General features: G+C 43.0%; 1 protein-coding gene across 2 annotated transcripts in view; it reads right to left on the bottom strand.

Annotated features, from left to right (window-relative positions):
* usp32 (ubiquitin specific peptidase 32) overlaps positions 1–12,144 on the bottom strand; it is a 259,887-nt gene that overhangs the window by 61,546 nt on the left and 186,197 nt on the right. For both annotated transcript variants that reach the window (XM_041197547.1, XM_041197548.1), the window contains exons 11-12: positions 9,527–9,588; positions 6,693–6,795 (exon numbers count right to left, since the gene is read on the bottom strand). In XM_041197547.1, the coding sequence (XP_041053481.1) occupies positions 6,693–6,795; positions 9,527–9,588 (165 nt within the window). The remainder of the gene's footprint in view (positions 1–6,692; positions 6,796–9,526; positions 9,589–12,144) is intronic.

The following is a 12,144-nucleotide window of genomic DNA, read 5'->3' as shown; positions in this document are numbered from 1 at the left end:
TAGCAATCAGCCTAACCTGCACTCTTACCCTCTCCTTAAACTTTGATTTTTTATACTTCCACGCAACTGAATCCTCCCCCTAACTATTTAGTTTAAAGGCTTAACTAGAACCCTAGTTACATGATTTGCCAGGATACTAGTCCCAGCATGATTCAAGTGGAGCCCGTCCAAACTGAATAGCTCCCTTTTTCCCAGAATTACCTGGAAAAACTCAGCAGGTCTGGCAGCATCGGTGGAGAAGAACAAAGTTGACATTTCGAGTCCTCATGACCCTTCAACAGAACTGAGTAAAAATAGGAGAGGGGTGAAATATAAGCTGGTTTAAGGTGGGTTGGGGGGAGAGAAGTGGAGGGGGGATGGTTGTAGGGACAAGCAAGCAGTGATAGGAGCAGATAATCAAAAGATGTCACCGACAAAAGAACAAAGAGGTGTTGAAGGTGGTGATATTATCTAAAAGAATGTGCTAATTAAGAATGGATGGCAGGACACACAAGGTACAGGTTTAGTGGGGGTGGGGTAAAATAGGACTAAGAGGGCATGAAAGATATAGATTTAAAAATAATGGAAATAGGTGAGAAAAGAAAAATCTATATAAATTATTGGAAAAAACAAAAGGGAGGGGGAAGAAATGGAAAGGGAGTGGGGATGGGGGAGGGAGTTCAAGATCTAAAGTTGTTGAATTCAATATTCAGTCTGGAAGGCTGTAAAGTGCCTAGTCGGAAGATGAGGTGCTGTTCCTCCAGTTTGCATTGAGCTTCACTGGAACAATACAGCAAGCCAAGGACAGTCATGTGGGCAAGAGAGCAGGGTGGAGTGTTAAAATGGCAAGCGACAGGGAGGTTTGGGTCATTCTTGCGGACAGACCGAAGGTGTTCTGCAAAACGGTCGCCCAGTTTGCGTTTGGTCTCTCCAATGTAGAGGAGACCGCATTGGGAGCAACGAATGCAGTAGACTAAGTTGGGGGAAATGCAAGTGAAATGCTGCTTCACTTGAAAGGAGTGTTTGGGCCCTTGGATGGTGAGGAGAGAGGAAGTGAAGGGGTAGGTGTTGCATCTTTTGCGTATGCATGGGGAGGTGCCGTAGATGGGGGTTGAGGAGTAGGGGGTGATGGAGGAGTGGACCAAGGTGTCCCGGAGGGAACAATCCCTATGGAATGCTGCCGCGGGGGTGAAGGGAAGGTGTATTTGGTGGTGGCATCATGCTGGAGTTGGCGGAAATGGTGGAGGATGATCCTTTGAATGCGGAGGCTGATGGGGTGATAAGTGAGGACAAGGGGGACCCTATCATGTTTTTGGGAGAGAGGAAAAGGCGTGAGGGCGGATGCGCGGGAGATGGGCCGGACACGGTTGAGGGCCCTATCAACGACCGTGGGTGGAAAACCTCGGTTAAGGAAGAAGGAGGACATGTCAGAGGAACTGTTTTTGAAGGTAGCATCATCAGAACAGATGCGATGGAGTCGAAGGAACTGAGAGAATGGGATGGAGTCCTTACAGGAAGCGGGGTGTGAGGAGCTGTAGTCAAGGTAGCTGTGGGAGTCGGTAGGCTTGTAATGGATATTGGTGGACAGTCTATCAACAGAAATTGAGGCAGAGAGGTCAAGGAAGGGAAGGGAAGTGTCAGAGATGGACCATGTGAAAATGATGGAGGGGTGGAGATTGGAAGCAAAATTAATAACTTTTTCTAGGTCCCGACGAGAGCATGAAGCAGCACTGAAGTGCTAATCCTCAACCCCCACCTACGGCACCTCCCCATGCATATGCAAAAGATGCAACATCTGCCCCTTCACTTCCTCTCTCCTCACCGTCCAAGGGCCCAAACACTCCTTTCAAGTGAAGCAGCATTTCACTTGCATTTCCCCCAACTTAGTCTACTGCATTCGATGCTCCCAATGCGGTCTCCCCTACATTGGAGAGATCAAATGCAAACTGGGTGACCGCTTTGCAGAACACCTTCGGTCTGACTGCAAGAATGACCCAAACCTCCCTGTTGCTTGCCATTTTAACACTCCACCCTGCTTTCTTGCCCACACGTCTATCCTTGGCTTGCTGCATTGTTCCAGTGAAACCCAATGCAAACTGGAGGAACAGCACCTCATCTTCCGACTAGGTACTTTACAGCCTTCCAGACTGAATATTGAATTCAACTTTAGATCATGAACTCCCTCCCCCATCCCCACCCCCTTTCCGTTTCTTCCCCCTCCCTTTTGTTTTTTCCAATAATTTATATAGATTTTTCTTTTCCCACCTATTTCCATTATTTTTAAATCTATACCTTTTATGCCCTGTTAGTCTTATTTCACCCCACCCCCCACTAGAGCTGTACCTTGCATGTCCTGCCATCCATTCTTAATTAGCACATTCTTATCGATATCAGCACCTTCAACACCTCTTTGTTCTTTTGTCTGTGACATCTTTTGATTATCTGCTCCTATCACTGCTTGCTTGTCCCTACAACCATCCCCCCTCCACTTCCCTCCCCCCACCCACCTTAAACCAGCTTATATTTCACCCCTCTCCTATTTTTACTCAGTTCTGTTGAATGGTCATGAGGACTCGGAACGTCAACTTTGTTCTTCTCCGCCAATGCTGCCAGACCTGTTGAGTTTTTCCAGGTAATTCTGTTTTTGTTTTGGATTTCCAACATCCACAGTTTTTTGTTTTTATCCCTCTTTCCCAGTACTGGTGCCAATGTGCCATGTGTTCGAACCCATTTCTCCCATGAGAATCTTTCAGCCATGCATTTACCTCTTTAATCTTATTGACCCTGTGCCAACTAGCTTGTGGCTCAGGTAGTAATCTAAAGATTACCTTTTGGTTCTGCTTTTTAATTTAGCCCCTAGCTGCTTGTATACCCTCAGCAGAACCTCTTTCCTCGTTCTACTTATATCATTGGTACCTACGTGGACCACAACAGCTGGATCTTTCTCCTCTCACTCCAACTTCCTCTGCAGCCCAGATGAGATATCCTTAACCCTGGCACCAGGTAGGCAACACAGCCTTCAGGACTCTTAATCCTGGCTACAGAGAATAGTATCCATTCCCCTAACTATACTATCCCCGACTACAGCTACATTTCTCTTTTCTCCCCCCACTTGAATGGCTCCCTGTACCACGGTGCCATGGTCAGTTTGCTCATCCTCCCTCCAGTCCCTGCTCTCGTCCACACAGGGAACATGAATCTCGAACTTGTTATAAATATCATAGAACTGTATTCCATGAATGACAAAGTAAGGAATTCTTTTTTTATTCGGGCATAAGTCTTCTTAATGAGAGCAATTACAAAAAGCAGTAAGGTTGGAGAGAGAAGACAAAATATTTGAAAATAGAATTATTTTCCCACCTCCAAAATTAAGCTCAGGTTTAGGGATATACATTCCAAGCACAATAGAACACTTCTGTATTCAATAACCTCTACAGTGAACCAAAAAAGAGCTTCAATATCACAATGTAAGTCATTTGAAAACAATATTTATTACTACCCATTGTTTCACAATTAATCTCTGTTGCCTTTAATCTTACCTTCAAATTTTTAGCTCTAACTATAGGCAGATTTTGTTTTTTATTAGACTACAAATTGAAATACATTATGCAAAATGGCAAAAATAGAAGTGCCATTTCCACAATTACATTCTGATATTAAACATAACCATGGAGTGAGAATTGGCAATATGCACTCAGATGTTTAAGGATGCTCTAGCTTCAGGCTCGTGCTGATGAATGGTGTTATCACATCTTCTGTATCACTTCTCATTCCATTGCTCATATGGTAACAGCTACACAGTGAACAGGTCAGCCCATGTTTCATTGTGTCCCATCTTATTGGTTGAATAATAGATTTTAACTTCTGAACTCCAACAAAATAGTAGTTTGAAAGATGACCATGTTTTGGAATGCATTAAGGTTTCTTACACAACTTATATGAATCTAAGAAGTTGATACCATGATCAATTTGTTGTGGTATTGAGAGTTCAGTTATCTTCTGCAAGTTCCACAGTAAATATGTTATGAGCAAGACTTTACAGATTCAGCAGACAAAAGCTGCTTGATTGTGCAAATGGTTATCTTATAATTTACAACAAATTAACATGCATCAACAAAATGTATTAATTCTTTATAATTATATACTGCTATGTTAAACCATAAGTTTCTAACTATGGGATCCAGCCTGTGGCATTTGTTGGCAATATGACATGTAAGAAATACTAATCTCAAAAATTTATTTGTTCAGTGAAACACATGGTCAGCACAGGTGTTGTAGTTGTTTCACCTTTGGTTCTCCCACTAAGGCAAACAGATTCACCACCTGTGCTGCATTTTAAATTTTGAATTTTAACCCCTCACATTGCACAATCTCAGAACTGATTTGCTTGTCATAAGCAAATACCAGTTAACTGAAAGACTGTACCAATTTCCCATTTTTAGTGCCATCATGGTATTTGTATTTATATTTTGAACATGAATAGACAGACAAATGGATAAAAGAACTTGGACTCAGTCTTCCAGTCTCTCCCAATTGCTGGAGACTGGAAGTAGAATTGAAGATGTGTGACAGGACCCTGTGGAAGTCCTGGCACCTTGACCTATGCGGGAAAAACTGGGAAGTTTGAACTTCCAATGGGCAATTGCACTGCTTCTCAGGGCCCTCTGTGAATGTCCGACTCTAAGCTAGAGTTGGAGACTTTGGGCAGTTCCGTGAGACTTATTTGGATAGTTATCCAGGAAATGTTAGACAGATTAAATCTTTGTCTAACTTCTGGATAACTCCAGAACTGACCCCCAAACTACTCACACTGGCCACTCCCCATGCCCCCCACCCCAGCTCCTTATTTCCCAACTAAGTATTAATTTTCTTCAAATCATTTATGTTAAATAATGATATATGAATAAGTTAAAAATGAAACACATCCCCATCTATTTATTTGCACACTATTTTGTCAGGCATTTAGGCCATATTTGCTTTTCTGTGCCATTTTTGCGCAGAAGCTTCTCTGTAAAACTAAGGGCCCGGGTCTTTTGAGGAGTGGCCATCAACAGATTGCTACTCCACTTGAGAATTCCGACTTGGCGCTCTCCGCATTTCTTCTGGGGCCTCCTGAACCTGGCCTTTCCAGAAATACAGAACACAGCATCCCTTGGGGATGGAAGCAGAGTTAGAGCCAGGGGAAGCCAGGATATGTGCCCTTTTCATTAGCTGCGTATGGTAAGTTTCAAGGTCCTGTCTGAATGTTAGTGGATGAATGAATGAATCAGTTGGAGGGGTAAATGGGTGTGGGCGAGGGATTCAGCGGAATGAAAGGAGGTTGGCGGGCAAGCAGGCAGGGCTGGGGGGAGGGGGGCGTTGTCAATGTGTGTGCTTGGGGGGTCAATTCAGGAGCTACCCAGGAGTTAGACTAGGATTTAATCAGTGTAACATTTTCTGGGTAACTATCCAGGTCGGTCCCATGGAACTATTCAAAGTCTCCAACTCTAGCTCAGAGTCAGAGACATTTGTGGAGGGTCCCAGGGAGCGGTGGAATTACAGATTGGAAGTTCAAACTTCCTGGGTAATTCGCACATTGGTCAATGCTTCATGACTTACACAGGGTTCGATCATATGTCCAGTCTCTAATGATCTGGACACCGAAAGATTTGGCCCAAGGTAATTCTTTCATCCATTTGTCTGTTTGTGATCAAAGCATAAATACAAACACCATAATTGCACTAAAAATGGGCAATTGGTGCAGTCTTTCATGTAACTGGGATTTGCTTATCGCAAGCAAATCAGTTCTGAGATTGTGCAATGTTGATCTAGCCAGAGATGTCCACGCCCATGAAATATAAAAAGAGGTAAAATTGCAAAATTTAAAATCATGCACAGCTGGTGAATCAGTTTACCTTCTTAGTAGGAGAATCAAAGGCAAAGCTTCTACAAAACTTGCACTGGCAATGCGTTGCCTATTGCATGTGATTTTTTTAAGGACAGGAGTATTACATAACATAGGTACAATATGTTATACAACTGCTATGATAGTTTTGCATCAGCTGGCTACAAAGCCTAGAGCAGAGCCTCCCAAAATGTGGGTCGTGAGTTACAAGGCATCAATGACTGCCGTGGAGCTCCGACCAAGTGTTTGCAGCTGCGAGGCTCCTTTAATCCTTATGCTTTTAAAAAAGATGTTGGGATGGCCTAAGTGAGTGATCTTTGAGGCCTGATTCCTGCTCCAAAAAAGTGAAAAGGTAGGTGCTTTTTCTTTAAAAACCCTGCAAGTTAAATAGCCTTCCCCCCAACACCCCCTGCTCTTACAGCCCTTCCCTCCACCTCCTGCTCTCTCAGCTATTCTCACTTTTCTCCCCCACCCCCAACAGCTATGCCTTTTTTGGTTAATTACTGTTGGTGAAGTATGTTTGTTGATTGATAAATTTGCCAATGCCTAGCTACTTGTGTTGTGAATCTGTTGTGATGCTTCACTGGAAACCTTCCTTATAAGGACAAGGCCACTGCTCAAATGCTGCTGTTGGAAGCAGGTAAGCTGAAGTGCAAATCATTTCCTCAGATCTATTAGAATAAATTGTTTCCAAGCTTTAGACTCCAGATGAAATGACTGGCCTGCTTGCCGTTTTCTAAATTACTTCGCATCTCACAAAGCATGACTCTGTGGCGTTCTCTAGTCTGACTGTTACAGTAAACATTAAAAAAGTGCAGTAATTACTCACATATTTCACATATTCCTTCCACTGCTGCCACCACTGCACTGAAATCAGAAACCAGTTATGTCCAGGTTGTAGGCCATGTCTGCTTTCTCTTTCCAACCATCCACTAGATGCAAGACACACATAAAAATTAGCAACTGAATAAAATTAAAAGCAGGGATTCCCAAAACTCATTAGCACAAAGTTACATTGCATGCTATTTTAACAATGCTATGTTGTAAGTGCCTCCATTAAGATATTAGAAAAACATTTGACTTCAGCAAGTAATATTGCATAACATAACTTCAAGGCTATGATTATTAACTGATGTGCTAACTTTTACAACAAAAGGCTGTACTAAGTGAATATGGATTAGCCTGGAGGCACATAACTACTGGTGTCTCTCGGGGGTTGTCAGAGGCCCACAAATGTCTTTATTAATGACCTGAACAGTGGAGATATACATTTAAATGCAAAGAGATTTAGATGCACTAGGAAAGTGCGATGCACAATGGGAAGTAGCATTTAACTTAGATAAATGTATGTCATGCATGTTGGTAGGGCCAATACAGAATAGTCCTATCATGTGCAGGGAACAATGATGAAAAAGGTTTAGAAAGAAAAAGTAGGTGTTATTGTGTGCAAATCACTGAAGGTTTATGACCAATCTGGATATGTCTGAGCATTGGATTACAATAATTGAACCATATAAATCCAAGAACACTATTCTGCCATACACTGGTCACTGGTTAGACTGCATCTGGGGCACTGTGCCCAGTTTTGCTTCTCTTGCATGATGCATGATATAGCAGGCCTTGGAAAAGGTACAGGGGAGAGCTACGAAAAGATTTACCAGCTTCAGGAACCATGGATACTCAGGTAGGCTCAAGAACTTGGGTCTATTTACTTTAGGGCTGCGTGGACTTAGAAGTAGCCAGATTGAGGTCTTTAAGGGAAGGGAAAGATTGGATAGTGTGTCTATTATTAGATTATTCCAGTTTAAAAGATTGGAGAGAATCAGCGTACATGAGCTTATATTTTCCCAAGGTAGGAACAGACTTGTTTTCAGGTGATTCTTTTTTGTCATAGAGTATGAGGCTCTGGAATGCGCTGCTGGCTGGTTCGGTGGGAGATGACTATTTCTTTATTTGTTCATGAGGTGTGGGTGTCGCTGGCAAGGCCTGTATTTATTGCCCATCCCTAATTGCCCTTGAGGTGGTGAGCTGCCTTCTTGAACCACTGCAGTCCATGTGGTGTAGGTACACCCACAGTGCTGTTAGAGAGGGAGTTCCAGGGTTTTGACCCAGCGACAGTGAAGGAAAGGCAATATATTTCCAAGTCAGGATGGTGAGTGGCTTCAAGGGAAACTTCCAGGTGGTGGTGTTCCCACGTGTCTGCTGCCCTTGTCCTTATAGATGGTGGTGGTTGTGGTTTTGGAAGGTGCTCTCTAAGGAGCCTTGGTGAGTTCCTGCGGTGTATCTTGCAGATGGTACACACTGCTGCCACTGTGTTAGTGGTGGAGGGAGTGAATAGAGTGCTAATCAAGCAGGCTACTTTGTCCTGGATGATGTCAAGCTTCTTGAGTGTTGTTGGAGCTGCACTCAACCAAGCAAATGGAGAGTATTCCATCACACTCCTGACCTGTGCCTTGTAGATGGTGGATAGGCTTTGGGGAGTCAGGTAGCGAGTTACTTGCTGCAGCGTTCCTAGCCTCTGACCTGCTCTTTTAGCGACAGTATTTATATACCTAGTCTAGTTCAGTTTCTGGTCAATGGAAACCCCCAGGATGTTGATGGTGAGGGATTCAGCCATGGTAATGCCATTGAACGTCAAGGGACGATGGTTAGGTTCTACCTTGTTGGAGATGGTCATTGCCTTGTGTGGCATGAATGTTACTTGCCATTTGTCAACTCTAACATGGATATTGTCCAGGTCTTGCTGCATTTGGACTGCTTCAGTATCTGAGGAGCTGCAAATGGTGCTGAACATTACACAATCATCAGTGAACATCCCCATAAGGTCAGAACCTTATGATGGAAGGAAGGTCATTGATGAAGCAACTGAAGATGGTTGGGCCTAGGACATTACCCTGAGGAACTATCTGCACGTCTTCAAGAGGGAGCTGGACTGGTTCATGACGGGGACAGAGATTGTATCATATAGAAGCTAAGTGCCTTGAAGGGTAACACACAGTCCCTTGGGGGTGTTCAAGGAGCAATTTTCCCCAAGTACTTTTTCCATTATTTCTATTTATTTTATCTGTCAGGCCGCAGGAGGGGCGATAGGGAGGATATCTTGCCATGATGCTTCATACCTCAATTTTTTTTTGTTTATAAAGAACAATTTCCACTGAATGTAGAATTCTAATTAAATGAGGTTTCTTTTGTTAAATAACCTAAATGCAATTTCAAGCATAACATTATATTAACAATAAGTAACCTTCTAAAATACATCAAAAATGTTACATTGTTGGAGGAGGCTCAATTTTTTTTATTCACTCATGGGATGTGGCCTAGGCCAGCATTTATTGCCCATCCCTAATTGCCCTTGTTCAGAGGGCATTTAAGAGTCAACCGGTGTCACAGGCCAGACCAGGGAAGGCCAGCAGAATTCCTTCCTTAAAGGACATTAGTGAACCAGATGGGTTTTTTTTTTTTTACAACAGTCGACAATGGTTTGATGGTCATCATTAGGCTTTTAATTGCAGAATTTTTATTGAATTCAAATTCCACCATGTGCCGTGGTAAGATTCGAACCCAAGTCTCCAGAGCATTACTCTGGGTTACTAGTCCAGCGACAATACCTCTATGCCATCACCAATTGCTTTATTGTAATTTCTAACTGGGAAAGTTATGCACCTGATAATTTGTCCTTCTTCTTCTGGCGTTGCTGGTCTTAGGCCAAGAACTATGTGGCATATCTGCAGAACGAAAGGAAAAAGATAACTGTTGCTGCAATACACATCTTTCTATTTTTCAGAAAGAAATGTTCTGTCTTCTCGCCAAGACAATCAAATCTTTCACAGCTAAGACAATGCTTTGAACTAACTGTTCAATGTCCTCACAACTTATCGGGCTGCAATGTCTGACCAGTGTCGGAAAGTGCTGGCCACAGGAGCCAGAAGAAACAAATATACACTTACCTGGTATTGAAAATCACGTTGACAGTTCCATTTGCTGGAGCTGCATGGAGCCTGCATCAAAAGACTTCTTGCAAGCGCTAGTGAAGTACAACTCCAGCGGATTCAAGGAAGCCATGCTCCCTTTTTTTTTAAAAAACGGCATTGCTGGAGTAAAACAGGTAAGCTTAAAGGGCCAGGAAAATTGATAGGCCAGGCGGAAGCTAAGTGGAAAGGGTTCTGGATGCGAGCCGGAGGCCGGGACGGGGCCCACGAGCCAGAGACCGGGTGAGTGGGGGATATGTTGAAGGTTGGGTTGGGGGGGGAGGGGGGGCAGAGGGCGCAGGGGAAGTCCAGTGTCGGGGAGTGGGGGTGTGGAGTACCATGGGGTCAGTCTGGGTCTTTACAATAGTTACTCAGAAGTTAGAAGAGGTTTTAATTCTTTTAACTTATAGCCTTGGCATTACCATCTGAAGTTTGCAATGTAAACTGCATTGTTGGATGGTTCCCAGCGCAGCGCAATTGTCCAGAGGAAGTGTGCACTTCTGGGCAATTGCGGTGCAACCCTTACCTGGGAATTTCCCAGAGGAATTCCCCAGCAAATCTTTGGGGTACCCTCCCCTAAATGTGACGCTGGAGAGCTCAGAAGTTACGGGCCATTGAATTGCTGCCAATGTAGTGACATTTATTATCCAATTTTCTTATAAACACTTCAGTTCCGTGCTTGTGCAAAAAGGTGAGCGAAAAATTCCTCACCTACAAATGTCTTGTCGCACCACATTCTTGGGCAAATTATCATCCGTACCTGAACTGGATTGCAGTTTGGACCATTCATGTATTCCATCATACTATATTGATAATCTTGACAAAGCAGGCATTTTAAAACAGTGATTCTGAACTTCAAGGAATACACCAGGAACATCTCAAATTATAGTCTGTCTTCCTTAAAAAGGGAACAACTTAAAGTTTGTTTCTCAAATTCATCTTCAAATAAATCACAAACATATGTATCAAAAGCATGATTCACAAGTACACTTGGGCCAAACACAATCTTTGCTCTGCAGACCTCGTCAGGATAGAGTTTGAGCAGCCTGTTTCTGTCAGTGCAAATTCCACGCATGCCAAAATCCAGAGTTTATTTCCTCTGAAAAAAACATTGCTAGTCAAACATCTAAAGAAAATTTTAAAAGAAATATTAAGCAGTGATTCATTTGGTAAAAAGTGACCACTGGCTACTCTGAATACTTGGCACTTAATCAGCACCGTCTGATAGAAATTGCTGACTAGCCATGGGTGAGGTTATTACAACATTGCTTTAACCACAGGCACCAACTTAAGTTGAAAATGCCTTGCACACAATGCAGGTAAAGGTGCTTCATGGGTTTATCGCCTTAACAAGCATTGACCATCATTCAGGGCAAAACTTTATAGCCGTTTTCTTCCAAAGTTCTACGAATTTATCTGACAGACATCTTAGTGCAGCTTCTAAGCATTTGTCCAGCAGTGGCAATCTGCTTTTTGACTTCATTGCAGTGAATGGTGACTCAAGAAAGGCATGCCACTCTCTCCATTCAGAATGCAGATGGATGCATTTTGCCACAAAATGCCCACTTGGAGCTGCTTGTTGTTAGTTGGGCTTACTTTCACTGATTCGGATAACTAGATAACCAAAGTGATAGTTCATCTATCCATGAAATGCTGCTGCTTCCATGCTGAAGTCTGGGATTTCCATGTGTTACCCACCGTTTTCACAGATAGCCAGCCAATAATCAGTCACCAAGGAAGAAAGGCGGACACTGCAAATCAAAAAATACTCTCACTCCGCTTCGACTCTTACCAGTTATCCAGCAAACAGGCAAAATGGTTAAAGTGCACATACACACCACATGAATAGGAACATTCAGATCATATGTTCAACAATAGTGTCCACGAATCAATTTTGATTTACGAACCAAATAATAACCCACAGCAGGATTTCCAATTAGCCACATGTGGCTTGTGACTAATGTATTGGGCAAACTGCACTAGATACTCTAGGGATTAAACATTTAAAAGGAAATAACCATCTGTTATGTCTCCTCTCCTGAAGATGCTGTCTTATCAGAAGGTGGTGGGGTTGCGGTGCGGCTAAGAACATTCCATTGTGGACTGCTCTCTAGTGTCTCATCTCCTACAAAATTTTTCACGCATGAGCCTAGTCTTTGGTATTTAAGGGTAACCAACTCTAGTTCTCACTCTAGCATTGACATTTTCTACAAAAGGTCTGCAGATAGCAATCAGGAACATAAACACAGGCTAGTTCCTACTCCAGTGCAATGATGCCAAGGCCAAAAGTTTCACTCCTAATAATAGTTTGGG

Source organism: Carcharodon carcharias, chromosome 10 (assembly GCF_017639515.1).
Source record: "Carcharodon carcharias isolate sCarCar2 chromosome 10, sCarCar2.pri, whole genome shotgun sequence".
In the NCBI taxonomy this organism is placed as follows: domain Eukaryota; kingdom Metazoa; phylum Chordata; class Chondrichthyes; order Lamniformes; family Lamnidae; genus Carcharodon; species Carcharodon carcharias.
The sequence above is the reverse complement of the archived record's forward strand: the minus strand, read 5'-3'. Positions and strand labels throughout refer to the sequence as shown.